This window comes from Gallinula chloropus, assembly GCF_964237585.1.
Source record: "Gallinula chloropus genome assembly, chromosome: 1".
Classification (NCBI taxonomy): domain Eukaryota; kingdom Metazoa; phylum Chordata; class Aves; order Gruiformes; family Rallidae; genus Gallinula; species Gallinula chloropus.
Genome location: NC_140085.1, coordinates 73,853,938 through 73,877,095, shown reverse-complemented (window position 1 = coordinate 73,877,095; position 23,158 = coordinate 73,853,938). Strand labels below are relative to the sequence as shown.

Genomic DNA, 23,158 nt, shown 5'->3' with positions numbered 1-23,158 from the left:
ATTTAATAGTAGTGACATGAATAGGCGCGATGCTGCTGATTCAGACTGTGGCACAGCGTTCAAACAGCTGTACTGAGCTTCCCATATGCCAATTCCTCATCTGCAACACTGCAGCAATATGAATTTTCAGAATATGTTTATCTTCACCTTTTAACACTGTAGAGTTTTCATGTAAAAGCTCTGGCCTACATACATACAGTTTTAGGCTCTGACACCACAGCTCACAAACTCCATGCACCAGAGAACACAGTTGTGTTCTCACTGTTAGGGACCGCGCCTGCATTTACCACTCTGAGTAAGAAATTCCTCTTGTGTATTAGGGGCCTCTAGTGGGAGCAAGAGGTAACAGGTTTCAATCTAAATTCATCCACTCCGATGTGCACTGGCTGCACATCCAGACTGGGGGATCAGATGCTGGAGGCCAGCCATGCTGAGAGGGATTTGGGGGTCTTGATCAACATCAAGTTAAACATGAGCCAGCAGTGTGTCCAGGCAGCTGGGAGGGCCACCCATATCCTGGGGTGCATCAAGCATGGCACTGCCAGCTGGTCCAGGGAGGGGACTGTCCTGCTCTACACTGCATTGGTGCAGCCTCACCTCGAGTGCTGTGTGCAGTTATGGGTGACGCAGGACAAGAAGGACACAAAACTATTGGAGAGTGTCCAGAGGAGGGCAACAGGGATGGTGATGGGTCTGGAGGGGAAGACTTATGAGGAGAGGCTGAAGTTCTTTGGTTTGTTCAGCCTGGAGAAAAGGAGACTGAGGTAAGACCTCATGGCAGTCGATGGCTTCCTGATGAGGGGGAGCAAAGGGGCAGGCACTGATCTCTCTTTGGTGACCAGTGATAGAACCTAAGGGAACGGCATGAAGCTGCAACAGGGGAGGTTTAGGTTGGATATTAGGAAGAGGTTCTTTACTGAGAGTGTGGTTGGGTACTGGCACAGGCTCCCTAGAGAAGTGGTCACAGCACTGAGCTTTGCTGAGTTCAAGAAGTGCCTGGACAATGCCCTCAGTCCCATGCTCTGATTTGGCTGGCCCCGTGTGGAGCTGGGATTTGGACTTGACGATCCTTATGGGTCCCTTCCAACTCAGGAGAATCTACGGTTCTATGATTATATACTATAATTATTATGATTATATACTATGGTTCTATGATTATAACTATGTATCTATAAATACAATGAAATACTATACTGCTGCGTGGTGCTGAGATGACTGCTCCAGAAACAGTTTGCATGTCTTAATCTCACCTTGTACTAACAGATTGTGCCACACATGCATGTTTAGCCACTCAAAAGTGCTACTGGAACTCCCTCTGCTTTCAGGACTTGCTACAAAAACGTCTCAGTGCCAACTAACTTGGGTGAAAGACTGAAGAAGCCCAGCAACCCAATATTGGCAAGTGAGAAAAAAGGCTACAGGGCTTCACTGGAGCTGCAGGACAATGGTTGTAAGTGAAGTGGGATATAGACCTTGGCATCAATATATACTTTGACAGTTTTATTTTACTAGTTTTTTTTAAAAAATACCACCTGCTGTTCAGGTCTAAATAGCATTAAGAAAATACTCATGTGGAAGTCTAGACAATTCAGTGAGCTATAAATATATTAACAGACTTAGAAATTACCTGAGGTCAGAAAACAACCCACAGACCTGATACACTTTACTACATAAAACAGTAACTTGTTAGACAAATTCACTTTAACAACAATCCATTTTCAAGCAGACCACTGGATGTTTTGATATAGAAAGTTTTCAATTCCATTTTAGCTTCACAAATTGTTACCGATACAAGTACTGTTCAGTGCTAACTTACATGGTACACTTCCATATTCCAATCTATGTATTTCCAAAGATCTAAAATACAGTTATGCATTATTTATATACACTTACCCCCTTCTTAGCTTGATTTGGCTTCTTTTTTATGAAGGTAGTGTTCTCTGCAAGGATTAAATGTATATTAGTTGTCATACAATTTTATTAACTCCAGAATCCAGAAGCTAATTTCCACAATATCAATCCCAAAAATAGTTTTGGGGATTTATTTTAATGCCTTGAAGTATTACACTTTCTAAACTAAGAGTCTGAGATACTAAATACAGGGAATGGAGCTGTGAATATCTGCAAGAAAATGTGGGAAACTGCCTCTGATTGGGGATGTGGTATCTCTTCTAAATGCAAAGAGAACAAGAATGCAGGACTTGCTACTCTGCATCAGACTAGAGGTCCACCTGAGCCTGTACCTTTCCTGGATAGAAAGGTACCAGCTGTGCTTAAAACAAATGATACAGATAAAACATGCCTGTATCATCATAAACAAAACCATAAGCATTATCAGAAGTGACAACACACTTGTATCACTAGATTAAACAGCTCTGTTCAATTGCTTAAGTACAGCATATGGAGTCTAGCTTTATATATACAGTTTGAAGATTCCAGCCTTAAAGCTTTGCATTACATCTTGAAACACTGAAATGAACCTACATTGTGCTCTGTGTGAAGTCTGACACGGCTCCTAATCCTGATACTTTTAATGAGACCTTAATAGGACTCCCCACATTCTGTGAGGCACTGTATTTTGCCTTCTTGACAGCTACCCTGAGCCAGGGTAAATCTACCTCAATCAAATGTTCTCAATTAGCAACAACTATTGAATACTCGGACACACAAAAATACCTGGACTGAGCTGCAGTTTAGTTGGAAACAGGCAGATACAGAACAGGGATTCTTCATGTTCAGTTAGAACTTTTGATGTCCAAAACAAACAATAAAACCACTTGTTTTAAGAGAATGTGCTAAACATACAAATGAGAAAGCCAGGAAGTGTATGCAGTTAACTATTTTTCCTTAGTCTCCAGCTCCCAAAAAACCACAAACCAAAGCCAAACAAAAAAACCCCAAACCCAACCAAGTGAATATAAAACCAGTGAAGATGACCATACCTTCCTGAACTACTGAGTTAGTGCCAGCCACCACTTCTTTACTACCCCATGCTATTGAGAACCAATACTCTTTATTCTCAGAAATCTACTCATACAGGACGATCCTCAAAATGATACATCACTGATATATTTTATTCTATTTGCCTCAACTTTTTAAACTTATTTATAGCATGACAGAGCCTTTGGTGCTAAGTAAATTAAGACTCTGGGCTTTGAAGGTATTGTATTCCAAATAAAAGATTTTTCCAGTCTAAATTCTTATGTTCAGTTTTCTGATAAAGGAGCAAAAACTACCTCTAGATAGAAAGACAGACCTGCTAGTGCAAGATGGTTTTACTTAACATAAACAGGCCATTAACCACAGGACGATGCCCTATTCCAACTGGGTGCTTGAAATGCAGAAGTTCATCCTAACAGGATGTGGACCTGCACTCCAACAGGAGGTGTAAAACATTAATTTATTAGGTGTGATACCTGAAGCATCTAAATTCATCAGGTCAGCTAAGATAAGATAGATAAAAGCTGTAATTGACTGTAATTAATTTCTTGGGACCAGTACACTGTTTAACAGAAGTTGTAACACAAATTCAGATGTTTCAACTAACTCACAGACACTGATACTACTAAGTAAGAACTCCACATCTCTTCCCAGTCATACATTCTCTGTACAAATATCTATTTAAGTGCTCTGTTCTGGCTGCTACCTTCTGCTGGTTACACTCATTACCTAATGCAGCTTTTGGCGATGTACTTAGGCAATCAACACTTGGTCCATGTTCTGGTCCTAAAAGAAAATGAAAAACAAGAGTAAGAATATCAGAAGGCTCTTTAGTATGCTTAAAATATCAAAACTCAGGATACTTTTTGAGACATGCACTGTAATGTATAATTTCTATCATGGCTTTACCAGTTACCAAAAGAGCAGTAGGTACCCAAAGATTCATCTGGCATCTTCTGAATCAAATTTTAATTTGGATTTCTCTTACACATTAATAAAGGAACATGCAGGCCAACACATTCTAGCATAATGCTTCTAGAAAGTCTTTCTCTGAAAATTATTGTGTTATTACCATGGTTAGGTTATTTAACTACTAAAGTAGGATAAAAAGAGCCTAAACAGACAACCAGAAAAATGCAGCTTCTTGTAAGCAAAGAATCAGTCATACCTTCATGGCATTCTGGAATATTTTCTGAAGTTTTCTGCTGCAGGGAAACTGGCTCTGGCTCTGATAACACCCACTCTGTATTCTTTGCCTTGGAAAAAAATTACCAAAAAAAAAATTACCAAAATCAAAAGTGCACACATCGTATGGCAGATAAATATAAGCACTGAGCTGAAAGACTGCCTAAGCATCACTGAATCGTTAATACTGGATTCTTATGACTATGCTTCTGGGTCTAAAACCTGTTCTAAGAAGGGCAGCTATGAAAGTTACAAGAAATGCCTACTTTTAATAAAAGTGAGCTGATTTCAAACCATGCCCGTGAACCTGTACTTCCCCCTCAAGAATTTCTGTATGATTACCATCCAAACAAAATAATATACATTTTAATTGTGCTTCAGCTTTCTTTAATGTATGCTGGCTATTGACTGTCTTTACTCATAACAGTAATACAGTACAGGAAATCTGGATCATTTAGCTACATATAATCACCAAGCCTTCTCCCCACACTAAGCTCTTGCACTTCCAATCTTCTAACACTTAAATTAAGATTGTGAGCAGCCCTCCTGAGTCTTCCTGGTGAGTCCTCCCCACTTCCCTCAGGCACATCCTCCTCAAAGAGCAGGTTCCTAATCTGATCACCACAATATGGGCTCCATATTATCTCCCCCACCAGTGCTATGGTACTGTTGGTTTGTGCTTAGTCTTCTCTAAAACCTCTATCTCAAGACTCCCTGCTATCTCTCTCAGATCATCCATACCCAAATAATCTCTTGCCCTGGGGTACACAGACCACTTGTCTCTAACCTCCTGCCTTTGCATCTACCCATAAAGTTTACTTTATCCTACCCATACATTCTCTTAAAGAGGGTTTGTATAAGCTCCTGCCTCTTGTCCTCAACCACAAGAATATTTACAACACTTCTCTGCTTAAACTTTTTTCTCTTTAGTTTGTCTCACTTTATGCTTTTCCCACTCAACTGCATGCATTCTCTCATGTAGCTTTTTGCAAACAGAAACACTCCATCTATTTTTTCTACTATCAGAAGAAATGATCTTCTGATGAAGACACTAGGCTAGAATTCACAGCAACTGGTATTTTGGTCTTTGCAATGAGAATTCCTGAGTGACGAAGCAATGCTGCCAGGCTGTAAAAGGTAAAACTGCCTCAAAGTTGGTTTTATGTTTTCACTGTGTCAAATGTATTTTTATAAGATATTCGAACACTGGCTGCAGTAGAAGTTTCCTAAAATAAAACAACTACATAAAAAACAGGCTGAATTTCCTGTTAAAATGCACCATTTCTGAAACCTCACAAATGCAGCAAAAAAGTTACATTTTGATATGTTATAACTGGATAGCCAAATGGGAAATTATTCTTTTTTTTTTTTTTCATTTACATTACAGCTTTTTTCACTCTTAAGCATTCTGTATACCCTAGAAAGGGTATCTCTATCCCAAAATAAGCCTCGCGATCTTAACTTGTGCTTTAGGTGGTCACAGACTGCAGCTACACTAGAATACAGCATGTAGTAGTGTTGCAGTATTTAGGAATACTAGGTATAGTGGTAACTTAATTGCTCTAAGCCAGCTAGGAGCAACCGCTGATGTATTTTCCAAATATCAGACTCAGGAGAGTCTCTGACACATTCATCTGTGAAGTAAACGCATTTATCACCTTCAAGAGGTAGGATCAAATAAATAACCAACAGTAGCAATAGCCTCCAAAAAGTTATTTTACCATTTTCAAAGTAGTAGTATTCTGGAGAAAGAAAGCTTCTGCTTAACAAATGTTTGAAGAACTTTATTGATTAAAAAGCAAAGTTACCACACTGCATATTTAAATCAGAGCACTTCAAAGTAAGGAACCAAGAGTCCAAGTGGAATTGTACGCCTACAAAAGTAGTTTCATTCTACATTTAGCTACTATTTGGGTCATTCTAAATTATCCCATTAGAAAGTGGTTCAGATCCAGGAAGAATTCTGAGACCCACAGAAGGGAAAGCAAATAAATTGTAACTCACTGACCTACCCTTCCTCTGCAAGGTTTTCTTTCGGGGTTTAATCTTCATCATAGAGCACACAGATAACCTAAGCATTTAGAAAGCTAGCAAGAATTAAACAGATGTAATCTATACCTTGGGAGAAACATGGGATGCAAAAAAGTCCTCCTCTTTGTTTTGAGGTGACACGGGTGGCATTCCACATCCATCTGTCCACAGCTAGAATTAAAAGAGAGAAAGAATTTTACAGGGCAACTGCATGAATATATGGCTCGATGTCCAGGTGGAAGACAGTGACAAGTGGTGTTCCTCAATGGTCTGTACTGGGAGCAGTGCTGTTTAATAACTTTCTCAATGCTATTAACAGTGGGATTGAGTGCACCCTCAGCACATTCGCTGACGATACCAAGCTGGGTGGTGAGATTAACGTGCCAGAGGAACGGGATGCCATACAGAGAGATGGAATGCTATCCAGAGGGACCTGGACAAGCTGGAAAAGTGGGCCCAGGTGAATCTCATGCAGTTCAACAAAGCCAAGTGCAAAGTCCTGCACCTGGGTTGGGATAACCTCGATATCCATACAGATTAGGAGCTGTTGTGCTGGAAAGCAGCCCTGAGGAAACGGACTTGGGAGTACTCATCCATGAGAAGCTGGACATGAGCCACCAATGTGCATCTGTGGTCCAGAAGGCCAACTGCACCCTGAGTTGCATTAAAAGATCAAGACAGGTGATTCTGACCCTTGACTCTGCTCTGGTGTGACCTCACCTGGAGTGCTGTGTCCAGCTTTGGAGCCCTCAACACAACAAGGGCATAGATCTATGGGAGCATAGATCCATGGAGGAGGGCCACAAAAATGACAAAAGAGCTGCAGTACCTCACCTATGAAGACAGGCTAAGAGAGTCAGGCTTGTTCAGCTTGGAAAAGGCTCTGGGGGGACTTTATAGTGGCCTTCCAGTACCTGAAAGGTGCTTACAGGAAAGCTGAGGAATACATGAGGGCATGTAGCTATAGGAGGAGGGGTAATGGTTTTAAACTAGAAAAGGGGAGATTTAGGTTGGATATTCAGAAAAAATTCTTCAATATGAGGGTGGTAGATCACTGAAACAGGTCACCCAGAGATGTAGTGGAGGCCCCAGCCCTGGAGATATTCAAGGTCAGGCTTGATGGGGCTCTGAGCAATCTGATCTAGTGAAGATGTCCCAGCTTACTGCAGCAGGTTGGACTAGATGACCTTTAATGTTCCCTTCCAACCTTACACATTCTGTGTTTCTATGTTCCTTCACATTACCCATTTTCTTCTTAAAACAATAAAACTTAGTACAAAGTTTGTGCTGTAACACCATCAATATTTAGTATCACTAGAGCTTTATAATAAGTAATTTTTCGCATATTCTCATACAGAGTATTTTCTCTCCAGTACTATTATTTTGCCCAAAGGGAAAAAAACCCAAACCTGAAAATGTAACACTGGCAGTCACTGAGAAGTTTTCAGGGCGGTATCAGTTTTATTTGGTACTCAGGTGAGTTGTCCAACTTTGTCTGCAAGTCCCAAAATCTCTGCTACAGTTAAAGCAGAGTTTTGTGAGATGCTAACAGCTCTGAGCAGTGCCTGACCCCAGGGCAGGCTGGAGGGCCCACAGTGACACAGATCATTCTTAGCTTTGTGCAGGACAGGACCATAACCTGTGATCTGCACTCCAAGGTTACTCACAGGCAGACCATTTCTCACGGTTCTTACTACTACAGGCAAAAGACACATGCCCAAAAATAATGGTTGCTGACAAAAAGGTTACTGAACGTGTAACAAGCTTACTTCATCATTCAACACATATCCATCAGGGAGTTAGAGAACAAGTGCTTAAAAATGTGATGGGGAGGGATGGCAGGTATTACATCTAATTATCTGAATAACCTACCTAAGCAATTTAGATAGCACATAATCACACCTGTAGCACATAATTTTAAATATATATTTATGAAAATTTTAAAATAAATGCATAGTTAATATGAAATAATTGGATGGAATCTGTAATTGAAGCAAGATAGTCACCGTTCCCCAAAGTGTTATTTGGGGAACTTCCCATCAACTGAAATGCACATGGTATATTATGTTCACCTGAACATTTCATTCCTAAACTGCTTAGTAAATCAAAGAAATATTCTCTGAAGTTAGTGAATTGTATTTTCTGTAACATTTATAATACAGAACTATTACAATCCCTTCAATCTCATGCTATTTGATGCATAGATTAGGAAAACCCCCAAGCTTTCTTGCTTTTCTTTTCATTCCCACTCATCTGATCAACTTCAAATGAATCAGCCACAGGCTTTAACAAGCTGAATTAAACATCCAAAACATGCTTTCTTTGTATGCAGAAGAGAACTGATGTCAAATTTATTTTAACACCTCAGCAAACTAATTCTGCATTCTTCTCCGATAACTTCTTCCTGCCAGCAACCTAACAATGTTCTGACACCATGCATGAACTGTTTCACCATTTTCAGTGGAGAGCAGCAAATTCTGGATACATCCCACTTGTTCATTTTTGAACTACTGTTTTTGTAGGGAAAGATGCAAAAGCACACATGTACCTGTTCAATCCCAGTTAAATCACAAATATTTTGTAGTTAATCCTCTTAGGACTTCTACAGTTTTACTTCTCAATAATATCTCAGTTCCAGATAAGCAAAAATGAATCCACTACACAGTTCATGGAGCAGTGCTGACATTTTTGTTAGGCAGTACCACAAATATAATCTAGAGCACATCTGCAGATAAAGAAGTTTCCATTTTGAAGAACAGCTGAAGTTTCTGCCTGGAAGTCCTATGAGTTACTGCAAATGTTAAAATCAATGTTTTGAATACCCCAGAAATGATCCTGAAATACCCAATTGAGCTCTATCTCATCATTCTTTTTCCAAACAAAAACAACTACAAACCACTTCGTCCCCAGCTTTGCCCACTCAACTGCAACGTGTATCGGCACTCCCGGAAGACAGGCAATCTTTTGCATTTCCAATTAGAAACTTAGTTAAAAATGACAGAAGATAAGGGTTTTCTGATATTTTTACAGGACAGGACACAGACTACTCACATCAGTACCGTGCTTTCTTGTTGCCTGCGTGGCAAGAGATTTAATCTTCTCCTTGTAAAGCTGAGCAGCGCGACTGTTATACTTCGCGTTGGTGTCATTTGTTGTGCACCCGTGTTGGTGGAAAAAAGCTGACTGTGAAGCAGAACACAGAAAATGCTGTGAGAAACAGGTTCAAAAACTAGTGCCACTGAACATAAAAAGGTATCACAATGCAGGAAAATACTCTGCTCCTCTACCTAACACTAATCTTTTAAGTTATGAAGTCTGTGTAAATCTCCATAATAAAAAGAGAACTCCACCCTGGCAACCTCTTTACATATAAATAAAACAACAGACCCCCTCCCAGCCACCCCCAATACATCAGTGGGATGTTTTAAAAGCATATACAAATGCAAGACTGTCATCACATACAAAGAATCCTAGTTTTGAAATAAAGTGTGGAAAGGAAGAGGTAAAATTGATTGCCAATGCCTGTGCTTCAAAGGGCATTCCTGATGCTTTAAAAGGCATCACTCGCCTTCATCTCTAGCATGCTAGAGAGAACAATGTATGTTCAAGAGCATCAAAAAGACTGTATAAAAACGGTCTGCCTTCAAAAGAAGGCTATGTGTATGCACAGATATATGTACCTATACATATTTATATGTTTACATAATTTATAAAAAACATAATTTTAAAACTCTGGGATCTTAACTGAAAAGCAAATCAATACCTTTATATCAGAGTTCCACAAGTTGTTTGAAAGATTTACAAAAAACAATTTCTCAGTACCTAGAATTGCAAACTAGCAAATCATACCATACACTCTTTGTGGAAGAACATGTCAGACTACTATTGTAAAACATAATGAACAAGTTTAGGATAGGATCAGCATGTCTAGATAGCCTACAGTTGTGACCTCACATGCTGCAACCGCAAAGCATAAATCTAGTATACAAGTAGCAGACTTCATATAAAAACCAAGCAAGAACTATGCAGGGGAGAGATAATGCCAGCGAACAACTGTGATTACAAGAGAAAAAGCTGTAAACAACACAGAAATTGGGAGAAAAAAGTGCATTTTTGCATGATGAACTTGATATTCAGAGGGTTGCTTTATTCTAACCCCTAATTCCAATCAGAGTAGAGATTTATTCTGAAACCAAAAAGGAACTTCAGGTATTCTAGTAATCTGATACATAGTTATGAAGCTCAGGACTGCTGTTATCCAAGATTCAGCATCATCAGACAATTACAGAATACAAATGATTAATGTTAGTCCAACATTGCTTCTAAGAAGTGGTTAGTAAAAATAGAAACTGGCATTTAACTGGATCAAAGAGTCTGCTTTTTTTTTAATGCAATTAGAAGGATGTTAATTTTACTTTTTAAAATGTCCAGACAGTTTACTAAACTGGTCTTTAAAGTATTAATACTTTAAAGTATTAATCTTCCTAGGGAATCCAAAACAGGCCATTGTGGATGTGAGGTATTTGAGGGGTGGCCATGGGTATGTAACGTCTCTCAGTACAATGTATGATAGGAAACAGTGACAGGCAAGCAGAAAGACAAAAACCCATAAAATTAATTGATAAATGTTTACTGTTATTCTTCTGGTAGCATGCTTTCTAACTCAAGTGCCTTTCAAACTCTGCCATCTCTTCCTTCCAGCTGCCTGAAACACAGTTTGCATGGCAAAGTTTATATAGTTTAACCAAAGATTTTAAGCTTTTGGCTAAGAAAGGAAAATACTTTTCATGGAAAAGCTCTCACTTCTGCTTAGTCAAAACTGTGACTTTTCTGTACTAAGCAGCATAACTGAAACTCAATGAGCAAATTCATAACAGTGGTGGTAATACAGAAAGGTGTAACTTAGAAGGGATAAGCAGAAGAAAAAGAAGGACAAGACACCTTGCAGCCGGTTGGATGTGTAAGCCAGACACAGTGATCTGCTGAATGCCTAATTCAAAGAAAAAGAGTTCACTGAAAAATGCAGAAGTGGAAGATAATTAATGCCAACCCTGAATTGAATATTTTTGTATGGAAATAGGAAAAGAAAAAGAAAAAAAAAAAAACCCAGCAGAATACTTAAGTGTTAGACTTAAGGATAGCAGGTTAAGAAAATTGTTAAGAAAAAGCCTATGGAAAGCAAGCTTGGCTTATGTTTCTCTTTAAGAAAAAACATTAAGAACAAAGCACAAATGAAGACAGATAAAGTTTAAGCATTCAGGGAATTAGAAGTAGAAATCACTTAGGGAAGAAGTTGCCTGTTCTCAGACTGTGTAGGTCAACTTTGGGAAGCAACCTCAGTTATCGGTGGTCAATCTTTGGAAAGAGCCTGGGAAAACAGTCAAGGTTCTGAAAGAGCTGACAAAAGAAAACATCCTCTTTTGAAAAGGAGATTGAGAACAATAGGGCAGCCAACATAGCTTCACTTCACAAAAACTCTGTGTAACAGAACTTATTTGTAAGTACACAAAGGATTGAGCAGAAAGTAACAGCCAGTATGAGTTGGCCCAAACCAAAGCAGGGCTATTTCCTCTCTCACAGTGTACCTCAGGGATAGGAAGTCAGATCTTGACTTCAGTGTGACTTCTGACCACGACATGATTTTTAACATGATATTTTCATTTTCATAAACCATAAAAGGGAACACAGTCACAGGAAGATGCCCCTAAGCTAAGACTACAAGCTGTTGGAAAGGCATCTTTCAGCAGCTGTCAATGCTTCACCATTAAATTAGACAAGTACTGACAAGGACTCTGATCCGGCCTTTTTAGTGATACAGAAAAGTTGCAAGAAATATGGAGGATGAAATCAGCATTCAAATGAATACTTAAAAACAAGAGGCCGGGGGGTGGGAGCGTGGGGGTGGGAGGGAAAAGCAGATAAACAGACTAGAAAAGAAATATCCCAACATGTAAGCCACTAAGGACAGACAATGGCTTCTAAGCCTAACCAGTTTCAATGTGCAAAGCAAATACTCAGGAGTACATACAGCATTTGCATTTCCTCCAACTTGCATGCATCTCAGCTGAAACCAAGACCAATTGGAATCCAGTTCTGTAGATCTAAACAGAAGGAAACATTTAAAAGTTATGTCCAAAACCATTTAAAATCTTTAACATCTCTCTTTTTTTTTTGGTAAAGTGTTTCTCTCTCTCCTTTTTAATTTTTTTTCCAAAGTGAAAAAACAATTATAGAAAAAAATATCTGTGACACCACAGAACATGCAAAGCAAATTAATAAAGCCATGTAGAACTGACACAGTTTTTCAAATGTAAAAGATTGGGGAGGGGGGGGGGGGGGGGAGAAAAAAAGTACCCCCTGGCTGAGAGGTTCTCCCTTTTAAAAAACAACAGTAAGATACATTTTTAGGAATCCCGTTTGAACTCTGTGAAGAGCAGATGATAATCACATGCAATGGACAAACTGACAATTCAGATTTCATATCACAAGAAAAATTGGGGCTCAGTGAGTGAGTATGAAGAATATTTATTAGGCCAAAAAATGCCCACAGGGCACCAGTCAGGATATTCACCCAAAATGTGACAAGCTTGGGGTGCATATGTACCGTACCAATTGATGGACTGAGCTGAACAGCTACCAAAGCGGGTAGCCCTTTATGCTACCCCAGTACCAACACTCAGGAGGCAACATCATGAACATCTGCAGGAAGCAGTGCTGGCAAAATGCTAGTTGGCTCTCAGAACTGGCTTGCTGGGAGTCAGGTTATCTTCATGATCAATCCACTGTAATACTGCTTAGGATAATAAAGTAATATTTGCCTCAATCTTGATTTGGAGGCATGTCAAAACCCTTCAACGTGCTCATTCCATTCTTCTTTTTCATAATCTTTGACGTAGAAACAGACCTGCCAACAAATGTGCACTACTAACACAAAAAGTAGAGCACAGGAATGGGTGCAGGGTACAAATCCTGCTGAACCCTACCTATTTATCTCATTCCCAAGCAGCTACCAGGTACATCAAAGCCAATAGAGACATTAAAAAGGTCTGAATCACCGGCTGAGAGAAGACTGTGGGGTGTTTTTTCTCTCTGAGCAGGTATCTGAACAAGCAAAACCATTAAAAGACACAATTTTTACTATAAAAATATACAGACTACTTACCGAATGAAACTCAAGTGAACACCCAGCGATCGATGGGTCCCCGAACAATCAATACAGAGAAAAACTCCGTATGTTATGCTTGCCCAGCTTGGGTTCTTTGCTCCACAGTCAAAACATACCTTAAAGAAAAGACAGATCAGTAACAATACTGGACCATAACCATCGCTTAGAGTTGTGCAATAGAACCCTTGCAGCAATCAAACAATTCACCCTTACGGCATCTGCTTACCCAGCAACTTCACATTGTCCTAATTTTATGAACATCAAGAGGAGTTACGTGATCCGCCCACGCTCAGGAGTCTCTGCCCTAGAGAGAGGACAACGTGGCTTCTGGGCTTCCAACCACAACCAGCGTACAGAGGGGCCCCAGGCTGAGAAAGGGGGTCAGAGAACCCAGGTCACTTGTCCGAATGGCCATCTAACACAGTATATCCAGCACTGCTGAACCACGGAAGCGCGTCAGAAATGTTTTCCCAAGGGCGGGCTCTCTTCCTGATCTACTGCCGAGCCTACCTTTCCCTCAGAAGGCACATGTGACTGCAGCTATCAGCAGCACTAATGACATCATTATCTACTTTCCTCTATAGAACCCTTGGCCCTTAGAGCGAGCCTCTTCTTCGCCAAGCGCTCTCTGCCAGACAGGACTATTGGTATGATGTATCATGTGCACTGCTACATCGACCTTTTCTCTACACACAACAAACTGGTTAAAAAGCAAACATGCCCACAACTACTGCATAAACAACAATTTCTTATCTTCTGCCACCTCGTGAGATTCTTTAACATCCAGTCAAAACCAGGGGAAGTATCTATGTCTACAACTCATATATTCTGCAGCCCTGTGGACCATGGCTTTCAAGTCCCGTTTCAGTTATTCTGAATTTTGTGCTTCTTTGGTCAAGGAAAGTGAGAACAAAAATACAAAAATAAAAGCAATGTATCTGATACAAATCAATTCTCAAATGCAAGGAAGAGCAGAAGCTTAAACAGAAACAGCTATGCCTAGTTAATACCACGTGTTTATGTCTGTTCCTGTAAGAAAGCACTTCATTATCTGATCAATGCTTTTTTAGTGGGATTTACAAAGGCTGAAAAGAAGCTTTTCTACAGTAAAAGCATCCATCTATAGCCATACTCAGCGGCATCTAAGAAATAACTCCGCAGAGACAAAAGCTTTTACACCCAAATCAACAGAGTTTCATCCTGCAACTTTATCCTTTAATATCCTATACATCTAAGGCGTCCTCAGATACCAAGTTCTAGCTATACACAGAAAGAAAAAAAACAACCAAACACTGCTTCCAAGTCAGCAGGGACACATGGCACACCCTCATCAGGCTGGAAAAATAAAAGGTTAAGTAGTCTCCTGGCTGTAAACTCCATTTATCCACCTAAATAGAGACTTTTGCCACTATTTTTATGCACGTACCCAGTCAAACAAACAAGACATGGGTTTGCACTCAGGTCAGCTCACCTGTCGTCCACCCAAATTAAAGTACACATGTTTTGAGGCTAAACTCACTTTACATGTAGGTCTGTTTAAGCTTGCACAGTCCAAATTTATCAGGCACAAGCAAAATTCACCAGCAGATCCAGCATTAGCTCTTCTGACATAAGGGCATTTTGATTCGGAGCTTCAGTTAGGCTAAGGACAGGTAAGGCAAACATGAAGCACGGGGGTCACAGCTCCTGCGTGTCCCCTCTTTCCCTCTCAAAAGAGACTTAAATGTTTATTAAAGCCATTTACGTATCCCACTACTGTATGTGGAAATGGGGTCATTCACAGACCCAGAGCAGGAAGAAGAAGAGAGCTAAGCAGGAGTGACAAAAGGAGGGGTAGGGGGAGGCCCTGAAACGCGCGCAGGTGGGAAAAATGATAGGCAGGGAGTTAGGGAAAAAGAAGGATAAACTCTTCACATATGCCATACTGCAAGAAACCACACTGCCTCCACAGGTGGAACTCCTTATCTTTTTCCCAACTTCCTCCATTCTTCAAAGCAGTTCCTTTAAAAAACCAACACGAGCCTCGTCTTCATTTGAAACTGGGTACTTTCAGGCTTTTGTCTTACAAGGCCGAAAGGCGGATGGGGACAAGAAAACAGGAGAAGGTTCTGCTTCAAACCAAAGCCAGCAGAACAGCTGTGGTCTCACTTCTAGTGCAGGAGAGCAAAGCAGACCTATGGTCTGAAGGCTCGTGGAAATTCCCTGGAGCACAAATGGGAAACAAGAATCTTGAGTATCACTGGGTGGTTAAAAAACATAAATTAAAAATCCCCTGGTTTGAAAAGGTCGGTTATAAACATCCCTAAAGATTCTCCTCCCTTCCCCGGTACAATTACAAGCACTTCTTAATTTCGGTATCTTCAAAGTCAGTTGCATCACCTTGGAAGGTAGCTGCCACAGAGCAGAATAGCTCAGCATCTTCACTCACGCAGGGCTCTTAGCACAGCTATTTACCAGACCCCTGCAAAAATTATTCATATGCATACAACCCGCAGCTTTTAGGACTGTGATTCAAGTAGAAATACCTGATTTTCTTGTGAAAGTAGTGTAAGAACTGCCATTTCCGTCATGCTATGCAACAGAAATAGAAGCATGTTTAGACCGATTTTGCTTAGCTTTCCGAGTTTGTGAAGTGCTTCCCACCGCATGAATTTTAACAGGAATTAGGGGGAAAAAAATGAAAAGCAATTTCAGAACCACCCCATGAAATTGTTTTGAGTTTAAAAACAGATGAAGTGTTATTTTCTGCATGTTATCAAAATAATTATTAAAAAATCAATTTGAGGGATATGCTTAAATAGTCTATTGCTTTTAAAGTACACTTGTAATCTTTTTGCTTATTTTGAGTTAAAGCATTTCAGGACAGTGTAGACTCAGTAACAGTCACTTTAAAAAAACACAACAGCAAAGCCCTGATTGAGATGTTTGTACCAGAGCAAATGCAAAGATTTGGGCATAATCCACAGCTAGCGGTCATTAAATGACAAAACATCCACCTTGCACAAGATACCTATGTTAATAAATAAATACAGATCACATGCTGCTGTTGCATATGGAAATGTAATAATATATAGCCTACAGAAACGCAAGCTTAGGCACTTCAGAAGAGGTGAGCAGGTTCATCAAGCTTGTATATCTCTGAGGTCATGGTTACGTGGACACTTCCAACCTCCCAAGCAGCCGGGCTACCCCCACAGGGTGTTCCAGCATCTCCCTGTACTTGCCTTTCCTAGCCTACACAGCTACCAAGCAGCCACATCAGCACTACAACAGCTAGAACTCGGGATGTAGTTTCCTAAGTCACAGACTCACAGACTGGTTTGGGTTGGAAAGAACCTCAAAGCCCACCCAGTTCCAACCCCCTGCCATGGGCAGGGACACCCTCCACTAGCCCAGGCTGCCCAAAGCCCCATCCAGCCTGGCCTTGAACACTGCCAGGAAGGGGGCAGCCACAGCTTCTCTAGGCAGCCTGTGCCAGCGCCTTACCACCTTCATGGTGAAGAATTTCGTCCTTATAGCTAATCTAAATCTACCTTCTTTTAGTTTAAAGCCACTTGGTTGAAAGTGACCTAAATCCAAGCAGCTATTCTCTTAGTTGCCAGCCATCATACCCAGATACGCTCTCCTCCTCCTCTAACATCAGCAAAAATAATCACACCCGTGATTACGATTCCTACTGGAAACCAGCACTGCGCTGCTCTGCCTCAGAGCAAAGGTAGGGCCAACTCACATCACAGCTGCGTGACCTGGAATGCCAGTATAAGGAAGGGAACAGGTGTGTTTGCCACATGAAGACGACAGGACTGCCTGTTTCGGAAGTGTCACGGACATAAAATGCCTTTAGCGAGATATGATATACTAACTGCACTCTACTCTGGGGCGCACACACCCCCTAACAGACAGACAAACCACACCCAAGACACACACTGCAACAACAACGCTGAACAACTGATAAACCACTACAACACACAGGCTTAAGTTTTCAGCCAGTTCAGATCCTCGGTCTGGGTGTCCAAGCAGATATGTGACTGTCAGCAGCGGCTCCAGAAAAAAAACAAGAGGGGAATGAAAAGCCACTATTTTGGCAGAATAGGTGACTCCAGATTAAAGGAGACTGCACAGCCCAGCCTCAAGGTGCAAGCTTTACACACGCTCATGTTAACAATACCAGGTAGTTTAAGGACTATGAGTATTTTTACATGTACAAAATACATCCTACTGAGTAACGGTAACATGCTTGTTAAATGTCATCAGGCAGCTCTGCATGACGCAATATCCAGAGACACACCGAGAACTGAAACAAAGCTTTCTTCTCATGCCCTACAACGAAAACTAAGATCAAATTACAGATGTTTATTTCAAGACAATCAGTCAAATATCAGTTTAAACACACTAAATTCCACAAATTAAACTGCATGTCTATTTAAATGAGAATGATTTTCCTAAATCTGTGTGCTCTAAGAATTACCTCAGAGTGCCTAGCGCAGTGTAAATGTGTACGTGTGCTTATAGGAAGCAGTCAGTAAGCCCAGCTGGTGCACTGAAGAGTAACAGTTCTTCCCAAACTCTATACGTAAACAGTTAAAGCGCATCACTAAGCTTTTAATACGGAACCTTGCCAATATTTACTTTCCTATGTCCTATGTCTTTCCAAGCAGAAACCCCCTAGAAACAAAAGGAGCAGGCTACGGGAGAACACCACAAGAGAAAGGAAACCAGATGTAGTCAAACATGAGAGGATAAATCGATGACAGCAACAACTACTTAAGATGACCTGTCTGATACATGGGCACGGGAGACCGGTGAGATCTAAGCAGTTGACGTTTCCCAGCCCTTCTTCCTCTCCATCTTTACAGGTCACCAAGACCGGGCTTCATTGCAGTGTTGATATGAATTCTCTGCACCTGAGCTACTTCTTTCAAACTGACCTGGTCTGGATGGCAGCACACACTGTACCCATACTACTTTGTCAACATCGGCACGAAATCTCTACGCAGCACCTAACACGACTGCAAGGACCAACAGATATGCCTGAGCAAGCGTGGGCACCACAAACACCTTACTAAGTCTAGCATGGTAATGATGAGTTCAGAGCTGTTCCAGGCACTCTGTCCTCAGGTTTGACATCCTCACCTGCTCTGTGCAGCGCCTTCTGCTTCTGTTGTGATTCCAACGCAGAGAAAGCATCGTAATGGCATTACGGAACAATGTCTTAAACATGGGAACAAGTGGATTTCAGGAGGTCTCTCTGTTGTGACTTGGACTTCTCGACTACCTTTTCACCTCGTCCCAAAAGCGAGTTTTAGGAGTGCTTGTGCTTGGAACTGGCTGGCGAGTGCTCAGATGAGAGCTGTGCTTTCTGAGGAACCAGATGGGCGCCCACGGCCCGTCCAGTCTCAACGATTTGCGTTCAAGCGTGGAAGTCAGTTCAGGGCCGAAGACAGACCCCCCAGGCTCACGTTCCCAGAAACGGAAGCCTGGGTGTTCCTTGGTGTGTTTTCCACAGGCAGCCCCAGCGTGTACCGCGCTGCCAGCGCAGGGCTGAGAGGCGGCGCGGGGGCACGCCGCTGCTGACGGCGGCTCTGCCATGTCAGCCGGCAGCCCGAGCCGCCTGTCCCAGGGCACCGCCAGCCACCGCACACCTCCCCGTACGGGACGGGCACTGAGGAACCGACCGGGGCCCCTTCCCGACGCCGACAACGCGAAATCCCTGGACGAGTCCAAGGCGAAGGGAGAACACGGAGCTGCTGCCGTGCCAGCGTTTTATTAAATAAAATAGAAAGAACGCACGGAAGAAAAACCACGACCGCCGCTGTGCTGTCACTGCTCCGGGACTCCCGTTTCGGTTTTCGCTTCCAGCGGCCCTCGGACAGCAAGCACCCGGGAAGAGCCGCGCTTCCCTAATTAAAGGCTTCGCCCAAAACGCCCCAGCGGACCCCGCCGGCGGAGGGCCGGCCAGATGGCAGGCTGAGCTTCCCCGCTTTCGGGACGGCCGCTCCCGGCTGCCGCCGCCGCCGGCGACCTGCCCTGCCCCGCTCTCCTTTCACGGGGTCCCCCCCCGGCAGCCGGGCCGGGACGCGGGGGCTCGGCGGGGCGTGGCGGGCCGCGGGCACTCCCCCTCCCCGCCGGCAGTGCGACGTGTCACAACGGCGGAGCGCAGCCGCTGCCTCCCCCCCGGCCTCCCCCCCCTTCCCCCGCCAGCCCAGCCCAGCCGCGGGCCGGCACCCCTTACCTTGTTGGTGGGGACGGAGCGGAGTCGCTTGAAGATGGCGGCAATATCCTGCTTGCTGGGCTCGCACATAGCGCCGGGCGGCAGGTGGGGAGCGAAGGAGAGGAGCTGCCACCGCCCGCTCGCACCCGCCGGGACGCCCCACGCCGCCGCGGGACGCTCCGCTCCGCCCCGCCCCGCCCGGGAGGTGGCCACGCAGCGCGCGCGCCCTGAACTCGGCGGGGCGCGGCCTGCGGCCGCCGGCGTGGCGCGGGGGGACGCCGCTCTCCCGCCCGCTGCCTCCCGGTTGCCCTGGAGACGAGCGGCTCCGCTGCGTCAGCGCCTCCCGTCAGGCTCGCTCACCGTCACCGGGAAGGGGCGGGGAGGCGAGCGCCGGAGTCGGGGGCGTGTGGCTGGAGAGGGAAGGGAGGGGGGGTGCGAGGCGGTCGGCTGGGGGAGGTGGGGGTTTGCCCGTGAGGGGGTTTGGGCGGCGGAGGGGAGACGATGGGACGCGCCGCGCCGGGCTCTCTTCCTCGGCGGTGGGGGGGGGGCAGAAACAGGGCGAAAGAAGCCCAGCACCTGGCACCTTCTCCTGGGGCCGGGCGGGGAATAGGAAGCGGCCCCCTGCCCCTCAGGGCAGGTGCCAGAGCACAGTGCCGCGCCGCTGAAGGGACAGGCACTCTGCTCCCCCTTTACCGAGAGCTCCGGTTCCCGCTCTCCACTCGCGCTGAAGTACAGAGCTGGGGCCGCAGGAGGCTCGAGGAAGAGACGTCAGGGTTTAGCTGCCTCTGAAAGCAGCATGCTCCCATCGTTATCCTGAACTCATAAAGCCTCTCTCGGACCAGGAAAGGGAGGGATGGGAATATAATGGGGAATTGTGTAACTTGCTGGCATCTCTGCTTCAAAAACCTGGAGTACCTGAACCACACTGCCGGTGCCCAATGGCATTGCACGCAGAGAGCTTCTGTCACAGGACGGTTGTTACTTGGGAGATTAAGCTCAGCAAAGGCAGAGATCCCAGACTAATGAACCCTTTCCTTTTGCTGAATGGCAGGGGCCAGGATGCTGCTGCGGTCCTGGGGGAGCCCCTCCAGGTCCCCCATGGCCAGCACGGAGCTAAAGGTACCGAGGTGCCCTCGCACAACAGCGCAGAGTTCTACAGAACGTGGCAGAGCAGTAAGACAACCCGTAACACAACCTCCAGAGCATGGCATCTTAGGACATCAGAGACATCCATCAGAGACAATTCAAGGCTCACCAGCCTGTATCCCCTTCTCCCTTACTCTTCTGACAGAGATAACTATGCAGTCTTATCAGTCTATGTGGAACTAGCAGATTTAAGACCAATTTCTATAATTCTGTCATTTTCTTCCATAAAAATCTAGTTTAAAAGGTACCCCTGGAGATTCTCTGCTCCAACCTTCTGTTAAAAACAGGGCCACAGACTAAGTTATCCAAGATCCAAAGCGTTCAAGGCTTTGCATGAAAATGTAGTTTCGGCCCCTTGGACTCAGGCTTGTATCACTTTCATGCCTCAGGTACAAGAGGTTCACCACCTCCCATAGAAGTTAACAACCCCCGTTCTTACTGGTCAGTGGCAAAGTCATTCAGGGTGATAAGACCCATTACTTCCTCAGTTCTGGCCACACTGGATGAGGCAGTGACACCGTAAAGAGAGTCTTGAGTGCTGCCCAGGGATTTCTGCTGGAACACGTGCCATTTGCTGTGCCCTCAGCACTGCAACAGGCCTGTCAAAACCCTCTCATGCCTCTCAGATCACCAGGAGTCAGTCACTAGCTATCCTGACAGGCAGCTAGAAGCTGGAGCATTTTATTTTTGGAGCATGGACATTTGCTGGCAGCTGACCAGCAATCTTGTTACTCCAGATTAACTTTGTTCAGTCTGGCACTATCACAGGTAAGGGGGCCTGGTAAAAGTACAGGATAGCTGTCCAAAAATCCATCTGTACACATATAGCTAAGTGACATGGGGGTGAGACTTAAAACATCTGAACCTGCAGAGGCATCAGTTATTGCTTATTTCATACCAACAAATAAAATCGCCTCCCCCTCCAGAAGCACCTGGATCAAGGATGCCTAGGAAGAAACCTCCCCTTACCAGGTAAGTTTACGTGGCAGGAGAACATTGTCAATGTGGTTGTTGGTGCTCCCTGCAGGGTGCTTCCCTCCAGAGTTACTTGCTAAATCCCATCTAACTGCACAGGGATTATGGGGAGAAAGAGTTGCCAAATTTCCCCAAAGGAGAAAGAGTCCATTATGTCACCTCTGTGAGGACTATTATGATGGGGGGGGGGGGGGGGCAGGCAGGTGGGGGGAAGGGTGGGGGGGTAAGCAGGAGCACAACTTTGCCAGTTGAGTGGAACAATAAACATCAGATAACAAGGTCATCCTGAAGATTGATCTGTCTGGTGAGATCCTAGAAAGGGAAGACCTTTATCATCCCATACTTTCCCCAGCTGTGTCCTCACACAAAGGCACACAGAGCCAGATAGCTCCTGCCCACTGCAGCAGCATAGGAGACCCAAAGCGCATCTTTGGGAAGCACAAGCTAGCACCACAGGGGTACTAGCTCTTCTGCCTTGCACTGGCCTCCTAGTTTGGGATGCTCTGGACCCCCCTTGAGGTGGGATGTCAAAAAAACCCTGTTAGCGGTTTAGAGGTACCTTGCACACACAGCTGACAGGCCTCCAACCAGGAAGCAGCCCTTGGTAGTATTCAGCAGCACGCTGCATGGCCCCTACTGGGTCTCACACAGCACCTCTGTCCTGAGGCCGTACTTTGAAATTCAACTATGTGGACGTGCACACCAGAGAGATTCCAGTTGCAGACTGCAAGCTCAGCTGACTGTTAGGAGATGTGTTCTAGACAAGGTGGAAGAAAAGCATTTAGCACATGCTTACGAGCCTGAGGGAGGGAAGCAGGTCCTGGTGGTAATCTTAGAGCAGCCTCTAGGCTCTGGGAGAATGGTAATACCGGCTGCCTGCTACAGAGGTAAGAGTGGAAGGAAGGAATGGACTGGTCTATCTGTCATGGAAAAGGCAGCGCTCATACTTCACTGGCTGCTCTACACATTGCATAAATAAATAAAAAACCCCCCAAACTTACCTTCTAGAACGCCTGTAGCTTGACTAGGCACTCTACCATCCCCTACTTCAGCAAGCAGCTGTTGTGTGCATCACTGGTCCTTGCCTAAACCCAGTAGCAGACCAGCACTGCGAGTAAGCCCGACTCCCCTGGTCTGACATTCCTTATGTCCTCAATCCTCAGAAGGTTTTCACCTTGACCAAAAACTGCCCAAGGAGCACAGATTCCTCCATGGCCCTGTTATCCACTGCATACCATGCTGCCATTTTCTCTGTCCGTGAGAAGGAATGTTGGTTCATTAAAGATATTTTGGAAATAGCATCTGCCGTGTCCAATTCTGCCCCTAATGGTGAACTTGCCCAGTCCCAGGGGAGAAGCAAGCAGGAGTCTAAACAATGGAAACCATCAGAATAAGCCCCCAAAGGTGATGAATGTTTCCAAAGAATAGGTGGGCCTCCTGTTCAGCAAGTTTGCAGCTGGAGCGGATTGCAGAAGGAGGGGAGGGACAGAGAGAGAACAGCAGCA

At 44.1% G+C, this 23,158-nt stretch overlaps 1 protein-coding gene across 1 annotated transcript in view; it reads right to left on the bottom strand.

Moving 5' to 3' along the window:
• ARFGAP3 (ARF GTPase activating protein 3) overlaps nucleotides 1–19,622 on the bottom strand; it is a gene marked incomplete at its 5' end in the record, with an annotated part of 38,360 nt that extends 18,738 nt beyond the window's left edge. The window contains 8 exons of the mRNA XM_084272255.1: nucleotides 1,894–1,940; nucleotides 3,670–3,726; nucleotides 4,109–4,190; nucleotides 6,244–6,327; nucleotides 9,208–9,339; nucleotides 12,185–12,257; nucleotides 13,319–13,437; nucleotides 19,554–19,622. Of these exons, the coding sequence (XP_084128381.1) occupies nucleotides 1,894–1,940; nucleotides 3,670–3,726; nucleotides 4,109–4,190; nucleotides 6,244–6,327; nucleotides 9,208–9,339; nucleotides 12,185–12,257; nucleotides 13,319–13,437; nucleotides 19,554–19,622 (663 nt within the window). The remainder of the gene's footprint in view (nucleotides 1–1,893; nucleotides 1,941–3,669; nucleotides 3,727–4,108; nucleotides 4,191–6,243; nucleotides 6,328–9,207; nucleotides 9,340–12,184; nucleotides 12,258–13,318; nucleotides 13,438–19,553) is intronic.
• Between the last annotated feature and the right edge of the window lie 3,536 nt (nucleotides 19,623–23,158).